Source organism: Maniola hyperantus, chromosome 17, assembly GCF_902806685.2.
Source record: "Maniola hyperantus chromosome 17, iAphHyp1.2, whole genome shotgun sequence".
NCBI lineage: Eukaryota > Metazoa > Arthropoda > Insecta > Lepidoptera > Nymphalidae > Maniola > Maniola hyperantus.
This window is the reverse complement of record NC_048552.1, coordinates 13,098,208-13,119,823: the sequence shown is the minus strand read 5'-3', so window position 1 is coordinate 13,119,823 and position 21,616 is coordinate 13,098,208. Positions and strand designations below refer to the sequence as shown.

Sequence of the window (21,616 nt, the reverse complement as noted above, 5' to 3'; positions counted from 1 at the left end):
GGTGAGGCGCACCGAGGGCCAGTGGTGCTCCTCCTGCTCCCGCTCGTGCGCGCGGCGCCGCACGCTGGGCGGCTCGCCACTCACGACACAGCCCTCGTGTATGTGGACGCATGTGATGTACGTGTGGTGTGTGGTGACGTACAGTTGGTGAGGCGCACCGAGGGCCAGTGGTGCTCCTCCTGCTCCCGCTCGTGCGCGCGGCGCCGCACGCTGGGCGGCTCGCTCCTCACGACACAGCCCTCGTGTATGTGGACGCATGTGATGTACGTGTGGTGTGTGGTGACGTACAGTTGGTGAGGCGCACCGAGGGCCAGTGGTGCTCCTCCTGCTCCCGCTCGTGCGCGCGGCGCCGCACGCTGGGAGGCTCGCTCCTCACGACACAGCCCTCGTGTATGTGGACGCATGTGATGTACGTGTGGTGTGTGGTGACGTACAGTTGGTGAGGCGCACCGAGGGCCAGTGGTGCTCCTCCTGCTCCCGCTCGTGCGCGCGGCGCCGCACGCTGGGCGGCTCGCTCCTCACGACACAGCCCTCGTGTATGTGGACGCATGTGATGTACGTGTGGTGTGTGGTGACGTACAGTTGGTGAGGCGCACCGAGGGCCAGTGGTGCTCCTCCTGCTCCCGCTCGTGCGCGCGGCGCCGCACGCTGGGAGGCTCGCTCCTCACGACACAGCCCTCGTGTATGTGGACGCATGTGATGTACGTGTGGTGTGTGGTGACGTACAGTTGGTGAGGCGCACCGAGGGCCAGTGGTGCTCCTCCTGCTCCCGCTCGTGCGCGCGGCGCCGCACGCTGGGCGGCTCGCTCCTCACGACACAGCCCTCGTGTATGTGGACGCATGTGATGTACGTGTGGTGTGTGGTGACGTACAGTTGGTGAGGCGCACCGAGGGCCAGTGGTGCTCCTCCTGCTCCCGCTCGTGCGCGCGGCGCCGCACGCTGGGCGGCTCGCTCCTCACGACACAGCCCTCGTGTATGTGGACGCATGTGATGTACGTGTGGTGTGTGGTGACGTACAGTTGGTGAGGCGCACCGAGGGCCAGTGGTGCTCCTCCTGCTCCCGCTCGTGCGCGCGGCGCCGCACGCTGGGAGGCTCGCTCCTCACGACACAGCCCTCGTGTATGTGGACGCATGTGATGTACGTGTGGTGTGTGGTGACGTACAGTTGGTGAGGCGCACCGAGGGCCAGTGGTGCTCCTCCTGCTCCCGCTCGTGCGCGCGGCGCCGCACGCTGGGCGGCTCGCTCCTCACGACACAGCCCTCGTGTATGTGGACGCATGTGATGTACGTGTGGTGTGTGGTGACGTACAGTTGGTGAGGCGCACCGAGGGCCAGTGGTGCTCCTCCTGCTCCCGCTCGTGCGCGCGGCGCCGCACGCTGGGCGGCTCGCTCCTCACGACACAGCCCTCGTGTATGTGGACGCATGTGATGTACGTGTGGTGTGTGGTGACGTACAGTTGGTGAGGCGCACCGAGGGCCAGTGGTGCTCCTCCTGCTCCCGCTCGTGCGCGCGGCGCCGCACGCTGGGCGGCTCGCTCCTCACGACACAGCCCTCGTGTATGTGGACGCATGTGATGTACGTGTGGTGTGTGGTGACGTACAGTTGGTGAGGCGCACCGAGGGCCAGTGGTGCTCCTCCTGCTCCCGCTCGTGCGCGCGGCGCCGCACGCTGGGCGGCTCGCTCCTCACGACACAGCCCTCGTGTATGTGGACGCATGTGATGTACGTGTGGTGTGTGGTGACGTACAGTTGGTGAGGCGCACCGAGGGCCAGTGGTGCTCCTCCTGCTCCCGCTCGTGCGCGCGGCGCCGCACGCTGGGAGGCTCGCTCCTCACGACACAGCCCTCGTGTATGTGGACGCATGTGATGTACGTGTGGTGTGTGGTGACGTACAGTTGGTGAGGCGCACCGAGGGCCAGTGGTGCTCCTCCTGCTCCCGCTCGTGCGCGCGGCGCCGCACGCTGGGCGGCTCGCTCCTCACGACACAGCCCTCGTGTATGTGGACGCATGTGATGTACGTGTGGTGTGTGGTGACGTACAGTTGGTGAGGCGCACCGAGGGCCAGTGGTGCTCCTCCTGCTCCCGCTCGTGCGCGCGGCGCCGCACGCTGGGCGGCTCGCTCCTCACGACACAGCCCTCGTGTATGTGGACGCATGTGATGTACGTGTGGTGTGTGGTGACGTACAGTTGGTGAGGCGCACCGAGGGCCAGTGGTGCTCCTCCTGCTCCCGCTCGTGCGCGCGGCGCCGCACGCTGGGCGGCTCGCCCCTCACGACACAGCCCTCGTGTATGTGGACGCATGTGATGTACGTGTGGTGTGTGGTGACGTACAGTTGGTGAGGCGCACCGAGGGCCAGTGGTGCTCCTCCTGCTCCCGCTCGTGCGCGCGGCGCCGCACGCTGGGCGGCTCGCTCCTCACGACACAGCCCTCGTGTATGTGGACGCATGTGATGTACGTGTGGTGTGTGGTGACGTACAGTTGGTGAGGCGCACCGAGGGCCAGTGGTGCTCCTCCTGCTCCCGCTCGTGCGCGCGGCGCCGCACGCTGGGCGGCTCGCTCCTCACGACACAGCCCTCGTGTATGTGGACGCATGTGATGTACGTGTGGTGTGTGGTGACGTACAGTTGGTGAGGCGCACCGAGGGCCAGTGGTGCTCCTCCTGCTCCCGCTCGTGCGCGCGGCGCCGCACGCTGGGCGGCTCGCTCCTCACGACACAGCCCTCGTGTATGTGGACGCATGTGATGTACGTGTGGTGTGTGGTGACGTACAGTTGGTGAGGCGCACCGAGGGCCAGTGGTGCTCCTCCTGCTCCCGCTCGTGCGCGCGGCGCCGCACGCTGGGCGGCTCGCCACTCACGACACAGCCCTCGTGTATGTGGACGCATGTGATGTACGTGTGGTGTGTGGTGACGTACAGTTGGTGAGGCGCACCGAGGGCCAGTGGTGCTCCTCCTGCTCCCGCTCGTGCGCGCGGCGCCGCACGCTGGGCGGCTCGCTCCTCACGACACAGCCCTCGTGTATGTGGACGCATGTGATGTACGTGTGGTGTGTGGTGACGTACAGTTGGTGAGGCGCACCGAGGGCCAGTGGTGCTCCTCCTGCTCCCGCTCGTGCGCGCGGCGCCGCACGCTGGGAGGCTCGCTCCTCACGACACAGCCCTCGTGTATGTGGACGCATGTGATGTCTGAGCCGGGGATCTCGAACATCACCTCCAGAAGTAAATTCTCCTGCGAATATAAACGTTTTATTTTAATATTTTATTTTAATTCAAATAAAAGAATGGGAATATTCAAAGGGAAGACCAACAAATTTCTAAAAGGCCGGCAAAGCATAGGCGGTTCCTCTGGTGCTGCAGATGTTCATGGGCGACGGTAATCACTTAACATCAGGTGACCCGCCTGCTCGTATGCTCGCTATTTTTATGAAAAACATCAACCTAATAAATAATATCCGGTGTTTAGCTACAAATAAGACCGCAAGGAGAAAAGATTGACCTCAACTGACTTGACTCAGATTTTTTTTATTGTGAGATGCCTATCCACTCTTGCCTTAAAGGCATTCAAGTTATACTTGGCCACTCAAGATGGTGAACACCCTCTGAGTTTTTTGTCACTGTAATTCGTATGAGATTAACAGAGAGGGCACTATACTAACTTCTCTCCGTGCATAGAATGTAACAACTTACCATAATAGCTCTCAGTCCTCGCGCCCCGGTTTTCCTCTCCATGGCCATGCAAGCAACAGCCTGCAGCGCCTCCTCGCTGAAGGAGAGCTCACATTTGTCCATCGCGAATAGTAACTTATATTGAGCCACCTGTGACGAAAAACTCCAAGTTTATTATATTATTTTTGACAGTCGGTTAAAAGTCGATGACCTTGAAATATTTACGGAACAATTTTTAAAATATCCCCTTTCTAACAAAAAAAGAATGAATGAAATCGGACTACGCGTTAATGAATTACAACTTAGTATACATTTTAACTTTCATCCCCTCTCCTACGGGAACCATGCTGAATTTCGGGATAAAAAGTATCCTATATTCTTCCTCATAGTATGACCTCAAATCGTACCAAGTTTCATTGGAATCCATTCAGTAGTTTCAGCGTGATGCGCGGCCGTGATACAGACAGACAGACAGACAGATAGACAAACAGACAGACAAAAATGAAAAAAGTTACAGTTTTGGGTTCAGTATCGATTATAGAGTGCCCTCGAAAAAAAAAATTTCAAAATATCTTCAATGTACAGAATTTGACCTGTTACAGTTTTATTATAAGTATTGATATAGTCGTAAAAATATAAGAGGCCCGTTTTGACATTTGTCATTGCGTCGTAACTAGTTATGAACCACACGACTCGGTACTCGATACTTACGATAGATCGATTCAAGTTTGTATCAGTATTTGATCGATTTGATAAAATATCACTACACAATATTTTAATTACTATTAAAATCGAATAAAGCTGGTTAAATTTAAAATGGTTAAAATTAGAGCCTCAATAGCTCAACCGGTAAAGGAGTGGACTGAAAACCGAAAGGTCGACGGTTCAAACCCCGCACGTTGCACTATTGTCGTACCTACTCCTAGCACAAGCCTGACGCTTAGTTGGAGAGGAAAGGGGAATATTAGTCATTTAACATGGCTAATATTCTTTAAAAAAAAAACAGTAATTAAATAGTTACAACACTATTATTAAAATATATTATTTCATATTATTTTACAAGTCTAAAAGATTTACGTATTTTTTTTAAACACTTTATGTAATTAATTTTAATTTTATTGTTTTTTTCAGTTTCGTTCCAAGTTACATTCTATGGTCTTTCACAAATGTCAAAACGGGCCTATTACATTTATACGACTATAGCACGGTAATGTTATCTATACAGTATTCAAATCATACAACCCGTCGGAAATATCTGAGACCCTGTCTTAGTGACGTCATGCAACGCGCTTGCGTTGGCACCAGTACTGGATAGGCTAAAACGGGCGAGCTGCGGAGAAGGGGGAATATTTTCGACGGGTTGTACGTATAAACCTTCCTCTTGAATCACTGTTATCTATTGGTGAAGACTAAAAACCGCATTAAAATCTGTTGCTCAAAAGATCTAAGCTTTCTGGATTTTTTTCTGACGCACATTACCATCATGGTCAACCCATCGCTGGCTCACTACAGAGCATGGGTCTCCTCTCAGAGTGAAAGGGTTTTGGAAGCACATACTCGTGACATAATAAAGCCTCAATTTAGAGCCTCAATAGCTCAACGGGTAAAGCAGTGGACTGAAAACCGAAAGGTCGACGGTTCAAACCCCACCCGTTGCACTATTGTCGTACCTACTCCCAGCACAAGCTTGACGCTTAGTTGGAGAGGAAAGGGGAATATTAGTAATTTAACATGGCTAATATTCTTTAAAAAAAAAGCCGTTGGCTGGTGTGTGTTGGTCCTTGGCGGTTGTTGGTGCCACGGCATGATCTCAACACTCACCATAGCGTTCTTGGGTTCCGTGAGTATTCGAACGAGCAGGTCCTGGTTGAGGCTGTGGAACGGCACCAGCACGGGGAATCTGCCCACAAACTCCTGCAAAAATAAATACAAACAAATGTAAATACAGAGAGATTGTTGCATCATCATCATCATTTATTTTATTTTATTTATTTATTTTATTTTATTTATTTATTTTATATCTAATTAGAACGGCAGTGCCACTTACACTACACTAGCGGCACGCTATGATGGCCGGTTTGACACATTACAATAGTGATGTGGAATGTCAATTTATTCTCGAACAAAAAACAATTAAGTTTTGTTTTTGTACCTGATTAAATAGGTTTAATAAAACAAAAATGTATATGTTTATTTAATTTATTTGAACGAACTGAATATTTGAACGAAAATGAATATACATACTTTATATGCACACAAGAAACATATGAATACAAAAGATACCGAAAAAGGTGCCACAAAAGGCCATAATTAATCAGATTCGTCCATACTACTATTTTCACTGTCGTCACTGCTATCATCACATACATTAATAATTATATGTTCGTTTTCTATAATATTATCTATTTTCACATCTCTTTCATAATCTTCCCTTATTAATTTAACAGTTCTATTCACAACCTTTTCCCAGTCTCCTTTAGTCACATGTTCACAAGCTTCTTCTAATAATTTTAGCATTTTTTTTGTGGTAAATGGGGGTTCTGTATTGTGTCTTGCAGCATATCCCTTAATTTGAGCCCACACCAACTCAATCGCATTATACTCACAATGGTAAGGCGGTAACCGTATAACTCTGTGCCCATGTTCTAATGCTATTTCGTCAATGACGTATCGGATCTTGGTTGGTTTGTTTTCTTTTAAAAGACGTACTAATTCCGCTTTTAACATATTCATGTTTGCATCTACGCCATTTTTACGAAGCCATGCGACGATATCAGCTTTCTTTTGGGATTGGGCAGGTGGCTTGTCAATTTGCATCGAGTGGTATGGGGCGTTGTCCATAATTATAATAGATGGTTCAGGGAGGCTACACAACATTGAGGTAAACCATTCAGTAAACTTTTCTCCATTCATGTCTTCATGATAGTCTCCAGTGGTTTTGACGCAAAAGCCATGAGAGAACCTTCGACAAACCCGTTGATGGTTCCGGCGTGACAAATTATAAGTCGCGATCCTTTTCCTACAGGAACTTTGGAAGTAGATGCTGCTGTGTCATCGTTCCAAGAACGGCCTACAGTATGGTTAGCATTAAGCCATGTTTCATCCAAGAACACAACATTTTGCCAATTTTTGATTTCTTTCACTTGCCGTAAAAAAGTATACCTTGCCATCGCTATATCAAATCTTTCCATCAATATTTTGCGTTTGTTACATTTTTTGTATCGAAATCCAATGGTCTTCAAAATCTTCGTTAAAGAACTTTCCCCACCGAAGAATAATCCAGCTTCCTTCAGTGAATGCACCAACTTTTTTCTTGTTGGATACTCCTTCTGTAAATAGTAGCCGTAAACATGTCTTCGGATAGCATCGGCATCAAAGCTATCGATGCCTACGACTGGTTTTGCTCGTTTTCTCTTTTTTGGTGTGTGAAGTTTATTTTCTTCTGTGCCAGTCTCGCCATATTTTTTTTTAGTTATCCGTCTAACAGTTCGTTGTCCAATATTAAGCGCATCAGCTACGCGTTCAACCACTGACGTTATAGGTAAAATTGGCCCTCCATTTTGAGCTTCACGATCGAAATAGTTACGAAGGCGTATTAGGAACTCACGTGTCTGACTATTTAGAACAGTTCTCTGCGTACGTTCGGTCATATCGACGAAATCCACAACAAAGGGCTTGAACAGAGTCCAAATTAACGAGCAAGGGTCAACAGTAATGCAGTATCAATATTTGAAATCCAAAGCCAGGTCAAAACTATATCACAATCGCATTGCACTGACAGTTTATACTTTTCGAAGCAACGTCAATTCGAAACTGCTTTGTTTTGCATTGAGCATTGACGCGAGTTTGCCGGAGGTAGTAGTTGTGCTAGCCAGCGATCCTATGTGACGATCGTATTAGATTCCATTTTTAAAAATTTATTGATATTTTTTTGCGATTTCAGAGGTTTGTCCACATAGTGAAAATTGTTCATATTCACAAGTACATTCACCCCTTAAATGGTGCAAACTGATTTTTCTACACTTGTATACATTTAAGAAATCAATTTAATAAATAAATTTTGAGTCCTAAACCTAAAACTACATTCGATAAAATTTATGAATCTCTGCACATCACTATCGTCAATAAAGTAATACAATTATTTCCTTCAAAGTCGTTATCAATTAATACGGAACTTCATGAGCGGACAAACGTCAAACCGGCCATCATAGCGTGCCGCTAGTTTAACTAGATGATTAATAATAAATTTAAATAAAAATAAAGGTACAAGAAAAAAGACATAAAATACAAAACGATAAAAGATCAAAGAATTTTGAATATGTACGTTGAGAACATTGAATGACATATTCATGCAATGCTCTCAGCGTACTTCAGTAACTCCCGAACCAGTATTATAGACCCATCATTAAATGGGTCCCATTGAGCATTATTGTCCAAAAGCGCGTTGAACGATGCTAATGAACGGGGTATAGGTGACATAGATCTAGCAACAGTGCGATGATGTGGGACCACAAAAATTTTATTTTTTCGTGGACGAAGATTACTATTGGATTCAGGGACACGTATGCGACACAGTTGGTCATGAAGTTCTGGAGCATTAACATCTCCTCGCAAAATTTGACACATAATTTTGAGTTGGTCGCAAATGCGTCTGACCTCCAGGGAGTTGAAACCATGATCAACCCATCACCGGCTCACTACAGAGCATAGGTCTCCTCTCAGAGTGAGAAGGGTTTTAGCCATAGTCTACCAGTACCACGCTGGCCATGTGCGGATTGGCAGACTTCACACACCTTTGAGAACATTATGGAGAACTCTCAGGCATGCAGGTTTCCTCACGATGTTTTCCTTCACCGTTAAAGCAAGTGATATTTTAATTACTTAAAAACGCACATAACTCCGGAAAGTTAGAGGTGCGTGCCCGGGATCGAACCCCCGACTTCCGATTGGAAGGCGGACGTCCTAACCACTAGGCTACCATGGTGGTTGTTGCATACAGACGGCAAAATGTAAATTCTTTGCATTGAATAAAATGTATGAAATAGCTATTTCACACACATGGAGAACTGTACTGAACTGTTCCATGTATACTGTCATTATACTAGCGATCGCGCTCATCTGCTTCGTGACGTGCGCTGTCCAACAGTGACCCGTCAGCCGACTTTGAGGGTAGCTTACAGCCGCACTCAGAGCCGCTTAATCGTTACTTAAGGCATTCCTTATCCATACTAATTAATGCCTTAAGTTATTAATTAAGCAACTCTGAGTGCGGCTTTTAGTCTAAGATGACGATGTGGTGGATGAAGTGGTTTTGTACAGCGAATACTTAGGCATGTGGAGTGTATTATAGTGTGGATGGTGTTATGCAATAGGTGTATTATCGGAGATTGTGTTAAGCCTTATGGATGGATGGTGTTATGTCATATGGATGAATGGTGTTATGCCATATGGATGGATGGTGTTATGCCATATGGATGGATGGTGTTATGCAACTGCACGATATGGGATGGTTTAATGCAACAGGTAAGTGACGACAACACGGGATGACTTTATGCAATACTGACCGGTATCATGCCGAAGTCGATCAGGTCCCGCGCCTGCACGGATCTCAGCCAGTGGTCGCGCTCATCCGCCTCGTCTCGTGCACTGTCCAGCGGGAACGCGTCAGTCGCTAGAGCCGCGCGTCGATCGGACTTAGGGTATAGAGTATAGACTAGACTTGTTTGAGATGACAACATGCAATGAGTGGTTTTGTGTAGCTAATACTAGGGCATGTGGATTGTGTTATGCAATAGGCGTAATTAGAGATTGTGTTATGCCATATGGATGAATGGTGTTATGCCATATGGATGGATGGTGTTATGCAACTGCACGATATGGGATGGTTTAATGCAACAGATACGTGACGATAACATGGGATGGCTTTATGCAATACTGACCGGTATCATGCCGAAGTCGATCAGGTCCCGCGCCTGCACGGATCTCAGCCAGTGGTCGCGCTCATCCGCCTCGTCTCGTGCACTGTCCAGCGGGGACGCGTCAGTCGCTAGAGCCGCGCGTCGATCGGACTTAGGGTATAGAGTATAGACTAGACTTGTTTGAGATGACAACATGCAATGAGTGGTTTTGTGTAGCTAATACTCGGGCATGTGGATTGTGTTATGCAATAGGCGTAATTAGAGATTGTGTTATGCCATATGGATGAATGGTGTTATGCCACATGGATGGATGGTGTTATGCAACTGCACGATATGGGATGGTTTAATGCAACAGATACGTGACAATAACATGGGATGGCTTTATGTAATACTGACCGGTATCATGCCGAAGTCGATCAGGTCCCGCGCCTGCACGGATCTCAGCCAGTGGTCGCGCTCATCCGCCTCGTCTCGTGCACTGTCCAGCGGGGACGCGTCAGCCGCGGCGGCCGCTAGAGCCGCGCGTCGACCGGACTTGGGGTCCCAGGCGCCAAAACCTAGGTATTTCTCGTTGTTGCGACGCTGGATTAGCCTGCACGGGAAAAAATACTTATCAGCGCACTTCAAGTTAAATTTCTTTGAAAAAAGAAAAAAACAGCTTTGTCTATAATATAATATACTAGCTAATGCTCGCGGCTTCGTCTTCATGGATTTAGGTTTTTAAAAATCCCGTGGGAACTCCTTGAGTTCCGGGATAAAATGTAGCCTACATCACTCTCCAGGTTTTTAACTATACTCAAGCGAAAAATCACGTCTATCTGTTGCTCTGTTGCGACGTGATTGAAGAACAAACCAGTAAACCAAAAACAAACACTTTCGCATTTATAATATTATGGATAGTGATTCGGTGATGTTTTTCATAAAAAATCTGTAAAAATCTTCGCTTCAAAAATGAATGCCGGTTTGTAGGACTCTGTACCCGAAGGGTGCCTATCACTAAGCCTACACTGTCCGTCTGTCTGTATAGGTAGAGTCAATATTTTCAAAGTGTATTTTTTAGCCGCTCTAACAAATAATAATAATTTCAAAATGGCCGCCATCCAAATTTAAAAAAAGGACAGTGTTAAATTTTGTACAATGGTACGGAACCCTTCGTGTCCGAGTCCGACTCGCACTTGACCATGTTTTTGGAATTGATCTCCTCATACCTGTCGAGTCCGTTGTAAGCGCCACTGGCCACGAACAGTATGTTGGTCGTGTCGACTTGCACGGCGTCGCCGCGCAACTTGCGCGAGTTGCGCTCCGGCACCGACACCACCGCGCCCTCCAGCATCTTCAGCATGCCTTGTTGTACACCCTCGCCTGGTAATGATACGTACATCATGATCAACCCATCGCCGGCTCACTACAGAGCACGGCTCTTCTCTAAGTATGAGAAATGTTATGCGGATAGATAGACTTCACACAACTTTGAGAACATTATGAAGAACTCTCAGGCATGCAGGTTTCCTCACGATGTTTTCCGTCACCGTTAAAGCAAGTGATATTTAATAACTTAAAACGCAAATAAATCACTCTGAAAAGTTAGAGGTGTATGCCCGGGATCGAACCCCCGACCTTCAATTAGAAGGCGGACGTCCTAACCACTAGGCTATCACAGCTTCACACATAATATATTATTATGTTAATCATTACAATCACTTTAAACTTAAATCACTTAAAATTTAAACTGCCATACCCCTTATAGGTTAGCCCGCTATCATCTTAGACTGCATCATCACTTACCACCAGGTGAGATTGCAGTCAAGGGCTAACTTGTATCTGAATAAAAAAAAAAAAAAAATTTAAAACGTACCTCCAACATCCCTCAGTTGATGTATCCCAGGCACGGCCCCTATTTTGTCCACCTCGTCCAGAAACACGATGCCCGTCTGTGCGCGCTCCACACTGAAATTAACAGAAACATACTTTAAATTGATTAAACATATTCATTTCACAGGTATTTTACCACAAATATGTGTATTCATTAATACACATATCCCGTGGAAGCAAGCTAGGTCGCTTGTGTGGGATGCCACGTGTGGGATACACTGGCGCTGTCACACGTACAGGCGACCTCCGTGGCGGCCGGAGCGGCGGCTACTAAGGCAGAAAGGGCCAAGAGGCGCAAATATGAGAATATAGAAAATAGTTTCATATTTGTGCCTTTTGGGGTGGAGACCATGGGTTCGTGGGGCGAGGATGCTAGATCCTTTTTAAGGACCTTTCATCCCGTCTCGCGGAATCCACGGGGGACCGGAGGGCTGGCAGTTACCTCGGTCAGCATATTAGTCTGGCCATTCAACGAGGTAACGCTGCCAGCGTTCCCAGCACCCTGCCTCGTTGCGGTGGTTTAGATGATATTTTCGATTTGTAATTTTTATGTTCTCTAGAATAAGTTTGGTATTTTTGTTTTTTGTATTTTCATTTTCTACGTGTAAATATATTCATTAATACAGATGGTGAATATAAAAGGAACTAAAGTCCTCCCTTGTAGAACACCATCGCAGATTTGCAAGAATGATTTTACTTTCGATAAGAAAAACATAACTCTAATCTACTGGTGAGCATTTATGTTTTTTTTTAAATATTATGTGGATCACTGTTGGACAGAAGCTCTTTGTAATTTATAAAAAGGCGAATATTTGTATGATGAATGCAATCAAACGTTTTTGACAAATCAGAGAACTGCTAAGGTGTAAGATTATGGGAATACATAGCTTTTAACTATCTCGTTGGCAACAATAAAACAAGAATACGAAGATGCCCAAAAATGGTAAACTAACACTAAAAGGTGCAAGATTGGAAGATCTTCTACTTAATGAATGGACGAAACACCTGGGGAGCCGCTGGACACAAGACCGTTTTATGTGTGTCAGTAGCATTCCTTGCAAGAGACTTATGTCCAACAGCGATTGTAATACTGATTAAAAATGACTCTTCACGCGCCATTTTAACTCTATGGGTCAACTGTCATTGTCAAAAGTACGGTTCACCTTTAAAATAAGGACTAAAATCGTACTTTTGACATGAAATTTGACACAAAAAAAATTATCATTTTTAGGATTTATTTTTAGGGTTCCGTACCTCATAAGGAACCCTTATAGGATCACTTTATTACGTGTCTGCCGTTACGTGTCGTTAGGTAGATGGGTCTAATAGCACAAGTAAAGGGAAAAGTTGTTATTTTTTGTACGATTGTACGGAACCCTTCGTGTCGAGTCCGACTCACTCTTGGCCGGTTTTTACGCACTATACTCACTTAAAGTTAGCATCTTGCAGTAGCTTAGCGATGACACTCTCGATGTCCTCGCCGACGTAGCCGGCCTGCGTGAGTGTGGTGCAGTCGCAGATCGCGAACGGCACGTCCAGACACTGCGCGATCGTCTGCGCTAGCAGCGTCTTATACTCACTTGAAGTTAGCATCTTGCAGTAGCTTAGCGATGACACTCTCGATGTCCTCGCCGACGTAGCCGGCCTGCGTGAGTGTGGTGCAGTCGCAGATCGCGAACGGCACGTCCAGGCACTGCGCGATCGTCTGCGCTAGCAGCGTCTTATACTCACTTGAAGTTAGCATCTTGCAGTAGCTTAGCGATGACACTCTCGATGTCGTCGCCGACGTAGCCGGCCTGCGTGAGTGTGGTGCAGTCGCAGATCGCGAACGGCACGTCCAGACACTGCGCGATCGTCTGCGCTAGCAGCGTCTTATACTCACTTGAAGTTAGCATCTTGCAGTAGCTTAGCGATGACACTCTCGATGTCCTCGCCGACGTAGCCGGCCTGCGTGAGTGTGGTGCAGTCGCAGATCGCGAACGGCACGTCCAGGCACTGCGCGATCGTCTGCGCTAGCAGCGTCTTATACTCACTTGAAGTTAGCATCTTGCAGTAGCTTAGCGATGACACTCTCGATGTCCTCGCCGACGTAGCCGGCCTGCGTGAGTGTGGTGCAGTCGCAGATCGCGAACGGCACGTCCAGGCACTGCGCGATCGTCTGCGCTAGCAGCGTCTTATACTCACTTGAAGTTAGCATCTTGCAGTAGCTTAGCGATGACACTCTCGATGTCCTCGCCGACGTAGCCGGCCTGCGTGAGTGTGGTGCAGTCGCAGATCGCGAACGGCACGTCCAGACACTGCGCGATCGTCTGCGCTAGCAGCGTCTTATACTCACTTGAAGTTAGCATCTTGCAGTAGCTTAGCGATGACACTCTCGATGTCCTCGCCGACGTAGCCGGCCTGCGTGAGTGTGGTGCAGTCGCAGATCGCGAACGGCACGTCCAGACACTGCGCGATCGTCTGCGCTAGCAGCGTCTTATACTCACTTGAAGTTAGCATCTTGCAGTAGCTTAGCGATGACACTCTCGATGTCCTCGCCGACGTAGCCGGCCTGCGTGAGTGTGGTGCAGTCGCAGATCGCGAACGGCACGTCCAGGCACTGCGCGATCGTCTGCGCTAGCAGCGTCTTATACTCACTTGAAGTTAGCATCTTGCAGTAGCTTAGCGATGACACTCTCGATGTCCTCGCCGACGTAGCCGGCCTGCGTGAGTGTGGTGCAGTCGCAGATCGCGAACGGCACGTCCAGGCACTGCGCGATCGTCTGCGCTAGCAGCGTCTTATACTCACTTGAAGTTAGCATCTTGCAGTAGCTTAGCGATGACACTCTCGATGTCCTCGCCGACGTAGCCGGCCTGCGTGAGTGTGGTGCAGTCGCAGATCGCGAACGGCACGTCCAGACACTGCGCGATCGTCTGCGCTAGCAGCGTCTTATACTCACTTGAAGTTAGCATCTTGCAGTAGCTTAGCGATGACACTCTCGATGTCCTCGCCGACGTAGCCGGCCTGCGTGAGTGTGGTGCAGTCGCAGATCGCGAACGGCACGTCCAGGCACTGCGCGATCGTCTGCGCTAGCAGCGTCTTATACTCACTTGAAGTTAGCATCTTGCAGTAGCTTAGCGATGACACTCTCGATGTCCTCGCCGACGTAGCCGGCCTGCGTGAGTGTGGTGCAGTCGCAGATCGCGAACGGCACGTCCAGACACTGCGCGATCGTCTGCGCTAGCAGCGTCTTATACTCACTTGAAGTTAGCATCTTGCAGTAGCTTAGCGATGACACTCTCGATGTCCTCGCCGACGTAGCCGGCCTGCGTGAGTGTGGTGCAGTCGCAGATCGCGAACGGCACGTCCAGACACTGCGCGATCGTCTGCGCTAGCAGCGTCTTATACTCACTTGAAGTTAGCATCTTGCAGTAGCTTAGCGATGACACTCTCGATGTCCTCGCCGACGTAGCCGGCCTGCGTGAGTGTGGTGCAGTCGCAGATCGCGAACGGCACGTCCAGGCACTGCGCGATCGTCTGCGCTAGCAGCGTTTTACCTAGAAGAGAGGAGACACAGTGGTGACTAAATAATTATGAAACAAGACATACAATGACGCCGATTCTCTTGTCTTTCTCTAAACTAAATTTAGACTATCTGCATCTTTTTCTTTTCAATATTGTGAATGAACATGAATTTTACATTTAAAGACTAAATTTTAGTGCACCGTGCTCTGAAGTGAGCCGGCGACGGGCTGATCATGATTGTAATATGTACGAATTGTCAGTTTAAACGTAGCATGTTCATATTAGCTGTAACATAAAAATGCAACTCCTCAATATATCGAAGTAGGTTGCCTGCACATCGGATTGAAAGAGAGGTGATGCAAAATTATGTAGGTTAGGTCGTTAAGCAATAAGTTTAAAACAATAGTATGTAAGATTTCTTTATTAATATTGTTAGTCCATAAGCGAGAGTAGATCATAAGACGGCTCTCAATAAACATCTTTCATCGTTGCCGCATTTAATTATTACCATACGGCCACAACATATCTCATGATAGTTACCACTGCCCGTAGGCCCCAGTAGCAGCACATTGCTCTTGTCTAATCTCAGCTCGTGGTGGTTCCTCTCCAGCACCTCGGCGCCCCCGCCCGCCACGCCGCCGCCGCCGCCCGTGCTGTGGCTCAGGTGCAGGAGGTCTGTAAAAGACAACCGTCCTTAAAACATCAAATCACTTTTCTTCCTGCGTCGCTCCCTCAATTTTCAGGATCGTGGCTCCCCTTTGATATAATCTTTGCTAAGATGTTTTTCCATTTTCCTCTGTTTCGTGCCTCGTGGATTGCATCGCAGATAGGCATCAAATCACTATCCCTATTAAAAATGCAAAAGTGTATTTGTTTGCTGGCTTGTCCCTCAGTAACGTCGCAACAGTGCAACGGATAGACGTGATTTTTTGCATGGGTATAGTTTAAGACCTGGAGAGTGCTGAGTGACGTAGGCTACTTTTTATTCCGGAAAATCAAAGAGTTCCCAGGGGATTTTTAAAAATCTAAATCCACGCGTACGAAATCACAGTCATCAGCTAGTACAAATATAACGATTCACAAAGTAAACAAGAGATGCGTAAAACCGTGACAGTTTCGCTTTTCACGCCCACAAATCAATTGAACACACTCTCGAGGACGCGACGTCAGCTGTCATCCCATTGTCATTACCGAAATCGATAGCGCATTCTTTAGAGTCAACAATATAAATAAAGTTGTTTTTTTTTTTTTTTAATAGATATAGCGAACGAGCAGGCGGGTCACCTGATGTTAAGTGATTACCGCCGCCCATGAACATTTGCAGCACCAGAGGAGCCGCCGATGCGTTGCCGGCCTTTTAGAAATTACTAATAAAAAGTAAACGTAATAAGTTTGACGATCTCCCTAGCGCAGTGGTCTTATAAGTAGTGGGAGGTTGGATTCAATTCCTGGCAGCGGCAATTTAGGATTTATGTTTGTTCTAAATTGTTTCAGCGGGGCGATTGTCTAAAACCTGCATCAATCATTATTACAATCTCAATTGTTCTGATTGGCTGAATTTGTGCGATTCTTGTTGCAACAATGCATTGTGGCCAATAGTGAGCGAGCATTAACCAATCAGAGATGAATGCGATCGTGACATTGTAGCTGTCAAACAACCGCGGTAGGGCCGCTGGTCTGCTCCGGTGCAAGTCTTCGGCCGTGGCTAGTGACAACCCTACCGGCAAAGCCGTATAGCTAAGCGTAAGTCACCTCTGTGCGTGTGATGTAGAGGATGGTGCGCGTCGCCGGTGCCCGTGACGTTGTTGTAGATGCGCTTGTAGTGGTTGTACACGGCCACGGACAGCACCTTCTTGGCGTACTCCTGACCTACCACGTGCTTGTTAAGGTATTCGAAGATCTTCTTGGGTGGTGGTGGAGGCTTTCTGAAAGGAAAAAATCTCTTTAAAAAAGGTGGCTTGGAGTTTCTCTACATGATCAAATCAGAAATGAGGAGATCCATTAGAGAACCAGAGTAACCGATAAAGCTCAACAGATTGCGAAGCTGATGTAGATTGTAGCAATAGACAGAAGGGCACATAATTCTAAAAACTAATAGACGTTGGGGTCCCAAGGTACTAGAATGGCGACCTTGCGTCGGAAAGCGCGGCATCGGAAGACCCCCACTACGTGAACAGATTAAAACTAACAGTGGACGTGAATTTTATGAATTTTGGAAAACCCCTGAAAATCCCACTTGAAAAATCTCTCGAAATATTGCAAAGTAGGTATAGTGCGCGACAGGTCAATATGACAACCGGGGTATGAGGCGGGGGGACGGGCGGAGCGTCCCCACTCTGATTGCCATCTTGACCTGTCGCGTACTATATATAAATTTACTGGTAAAAATAAGCAGATATTCCCCAAATTGTCAGAAGCTATCTTTTAACAAAGAACTCGGAGATGCAGACGATAAAATAATAAACATTTCGATAGGTCATTTCTCCTGATAAGCTTATCGGTCATTCGCCATTGCTAGACGATCCAATCCGCGAAGTCAATAACCTATAGATTCGTAGTTAAAAGAGTTATTAACGACTTTAAGGCAGTGGTCCGACCGCCGTCGATAAACGAGAAACGAGTAGAACTAGAAACTATAAACGAGTTGGCCATCAGCAGGAAGCGAGTTTCGATAATTTTGTCGCCGGGCTATAAGCGAGTGTGCAAGTGCGACGAGCGATTACTCGCGCCACTTGCCCGCGGTCGCTCAGTTCTGTGCAAACCTCATGTGAATATCGCTGAGCGAGTTTATTTTTGAAAGCTCAAAAGTGACGAAGTCGCGAGCATAGCTAGTTTCTTATAAGAAGTTATATGTAACTAGAACTAGTGTAAAGAAACACCAAGTGTACACATCATCATCATGATCAACCCATCGCGTCGCCGGCTCACTACAGAGCACGAGTCTCCTGTCAGAGTGAGAAAGGTTTGGCTGTCTACCACTGGCCAAATGCGGATTGGCAGACTTCACACACCTTTGAGAACATTATGGAGAACTCTCAGGAGTGCAGGTTTCCTCACGATGTTTTCCTTCAAATCAAGTGATATTTAATTTCTTAAACCTTCTTCGACTTTGTTATTTAACTTCGTAAAATAAAGGTACAAAATCTTGTTCGAAATTCCTCAGTGCTTGAAGACCAAAGTCTTCGAACAGTGCGTGTTGCCAGTATATGGATCCGAGACATGGTCGCTAACTATGGGCCTCATAAGAAAGCTCAGAGTCAGTCACCGGGCGAGGGAGAGAGCTATGCTTGGAGTTTCTTTATGTGATCAAATCAGAAATGAGGAGATCCGTAGGAGAACTAGAGTAACCGACATAGCTCAACGGGTTGCGAAATTGAAGTGGCAATGGGCAGGGCACATAGTTCGTAAAACCGATAGACGTTGGGGTCCCAAGGTGCTGGAATGGCGACCTCGCACCGAAAGACGCAGTGTTGGAAGACCCCCCACTAGGTGGACGGTCGACATCAGATGAGTCGCAGGGGGCCGCTGGATTTAAGTGGCGTGTGGAAGTCCATACAAGAGACCTATGTGCAGCAGTGGACGTCTATCGGTTTTTTTTTTTTTTTTTTTTTTTTATTTGGGACAGTAAACAATTGCATATGTTGATGATGATGATGAAAGTGTAAAGTTAGAGTAATACGCAACGTAGGTAGATGCCGCGATATCGCGAGGCTGTGAGACAATGTCACGGACCAGACATCTAGCAACATGGTTCGTTGACACCATTAGGTTTTCACAATAACAAAATTATTACACAGATGCCAATACTTTTAGCACGCTTAATCTAAATATATAAATATATAAAATATATAAATCAATAAAAACTTATAACAAGCTACCCGAAGTAATAAAAAACACGCCTAGTATACTACATTACAAGCGGAAACTACATGATCTTCTTTTAAACAAAATGTATTAAAAAATTAATGACTATTTCATGGATAAAAATTTATAATATAATTGATGAATTTGGACTTTTATATGCGCTGACAAACTATGCTTTTGTTCTGCTTCTTTTAAATGACTGGTTTATATTCTGTAATCACTGTATATTTTATTTTGTTTTTAACTACGACATGGAAATCCTTATTTTATTTTATCTGATTGAGTAATGTTTAAATTTATGATTTCGTAAATGTAATGAACTAGAAAAAAAAATTGATGTAATTGTAATATTCTTTAACCATTTGCACACCAGGATCTGGTAGAATGTGTCAGGCAACTCAACTGATGTAACACCTACATGTACCCACATTCCAGCGAATAAACGTTTATTTATTTATTATTATTTATTTATATTATAAAAGAAAAGGGTGACTGACTGACTGAATGACTGACTGACTGACTGATCTATCAACGCACAGCTCAAACTACTGGACGGATCGGGCTGAAATTGGGCATGCAGATAGCTATTATGACGTAGGCATCCGCTAAGAAAGGATTATTGAAAATTCAACTCCTAAGGGGGTGAAATAGGGTTTTGAAATTTTGTAGTCCACGCGGACGAAGTCGCGAGCATAAGCTAGTTAATAATAAAAACATAGTTTTAGCACACGCTTTACCTAGATTAATATCTTTTGTAAATATTTAAAATTTAAAATAGATTTGGTATGCTAATTTTAGAAAACAGTATCACGCGTTATCGTCGTGTCTCATACCTATCTGATAGAAGTTCATTGCTGAACTTATTCCCTTGTAGGGATCGCCTCTGAAGTCAGAACACAATCGTGTACCAGTCGGCCATTGTATGGCCAACCAATCACAAACGTGCCTTGAAAACTTTCGAAATTCAATTCGAAAACATAAGTTTCATTTGTGATCGTTCGATGCCTCAAATGGTTAACGCCCACTGAGTTTTTTGTCTTTGTCATTTCCATGGGATTGCGTAACAGAGAGAGCCCCTATACTAACTTTCTCCGTGGATAGAGGTCCACGGGCTGCTCGTGGTACGTGCGCAACGTGGACCTCCAACTCTCGAACAATAGCTTATTACTTCAAACAGCTTTCCAAAAACTACTTTGAGAAAGCCATCAGACACCCCAACCCCCTAATAGTTGAGGCAGCAACATACACCTCCGACCGAACCGACCACCCCGATAAAAGACGCCCTAAGCACGTCCTTAACGATCCCGACGATCAAATCATGACCGACAATGCCCCTATCTCGTAGGGCTACACAACTCAACATTATTACAGCGTCTTCGCCGGCGAAGAGATCTCTAACGTCACCCGGACGTGGACTCACGCCACGGCCTCGGGGGGGTATGGACTAACCAGTAGTTCAACAACTCCACCCATCCCAACATCATCCTAAGCCGTGGTCCGAGCCTCACAGGAGGCGCCCTTAGGAGGACGTTGCCGCCCGACCTCTCGAAATATTTCTTCTCGCCCTAGGGCTGAACACAAGGATAGAGGCATTACCTGTAGAATCCGGCTTTGCTGTCAGCGTTGTCCTTGATGCTCTTCTTGGTGTCCACCTCGCTGAGCACGACGAAGAAGTGGTGGCACTTGTCGCACTTGACGAAGCGCGTGGAGCTCACGAAGGTCTCCACGTGCGTGCACGGGTCCCCGCACTTGGGGCACGTCAGCACGCCGCTGCCGCCCTTCTTGCCGCTTGATGATGAACCTGAAATGAATGATAGATTGAAGAGATCGTCAGTTCCCTTATTATAAATGCGAAAGTGTGTTTGTTTGTTGGTTTGTTGGTCTATCGGTTTGTTGGTTTGTCCTTCAATCACGTCGCAACGGTGCAACGGATTGACGTGATTTTTAGGGTTTCGTACCTCAAAAGGAAAAACGGAACCCTTATAGGATCACTTTGTTGTCTGTCTGTCTGTCAGTCAAGAAACCTACAGGGTACTTCCCGTTGACCTAGAATCATGAAATTTGGCAGGTAGGTAGATCTTATAGCTGACATTTGGGGAAAAATCTGAAAACCGTGAATTTAGGGTTAGATCACACAAAAAAATTAAATTGTGGTCATGAACTAATAATTAGTATTTTCAACTTTCGAAGTGAGTGACTATATCAAGTGGGGTATCATATAAAAGGTCTACACCTGTACATTCTAAAACAGAATTTTATTTATTTTTATGCATCATAGTTTTTGAATTATCGTGCAAAATATCGAAAAAATACGACTGTAGTACGGAACCCTCATTGCGCGAGCCTGACTCGCTCGACTGCCTGGAGAGTGACATAGGCTACTTTTTACCCCGGAAAATCAAAGAGTTCCCACGGGATTTTTGAAAACCTAAATCCACGCGGACGAAGTCGCGGGCATCAGCTAGTAAATAAATAATTTATGCATTCGAATTTAGCAATTAGCATATTTTGTTGAAGTTTTTTAATATAAAATTTTATTATTTTCTAATAAATCATCATTAGAAATGTTTGCGAACATTTGTGTTAAATAATACGCAGGTCGTTCACCTCCACCAATAAATCAAATTGTTTATGTTACTGTAGATACTAGATATTAATTTGCAATTGTTGTCAAGATGGGAAATACCTACTTTTATACTCTAATAATATTCTTTATTCTTTATTGATACAAAATATACTAACACATATAACATGTACAAATATACAGGGTGCAACCAAAACCTCATCCACCC

General features: G+C 46.6%; 1 protein-coding gene across 1 annotated transcript in view; it reads right to left on the bottom strand.

Moving 5' to 3' along the window:
• Positions 1–3,000: 3,000 nt before the first annotated feature.
• ClpX (Caseinolytic protease chaperone subunit) overlaps positions 3,001–21,616 on the bottom strand; it is a 33,639-nt gene continuing 15,023 nt past the window's right edge. Inside the window, exons 3-12 of the mRNA XM_069504371.1 lie at positions 20,421–20,625; positions 16,713–16,885; positions 15,501–15,635; positions 14,848–14,992; positions 11,439–11,530; positions 10,792–10,945; positions 9,980–10,175; positions 5,487–5,579; positions 3,687–3,815; positions 3,001–3,228 (exon numbers count right to left, since the gene is read on the bottom strand). Of these exons, the coding sequence (XP_069360472.1) occupies positions 3,001–3,228; positions 3,687–3,815; positions 5,487–5,579; positions 9,980–10,175; positions 10,792–10,945; positions 11,439–11,530; positions 14,848–14,992; positions 15,501–15,635; positions 16,713–16,885; positions 20,421–20,625 (1,550 nt within the window). The remainder of the gene's footprint in view (positions 3,229–3,686; positions 3,816–5,486; positions 5,580–9,979; positions 10,176–10,791; positions 10,946–11,438; positions 11,531–14,847; positions 14,993–15,500; positions 15,636–16,712; positions 16,886–20,420; positions 20,626–21,616) is intronic.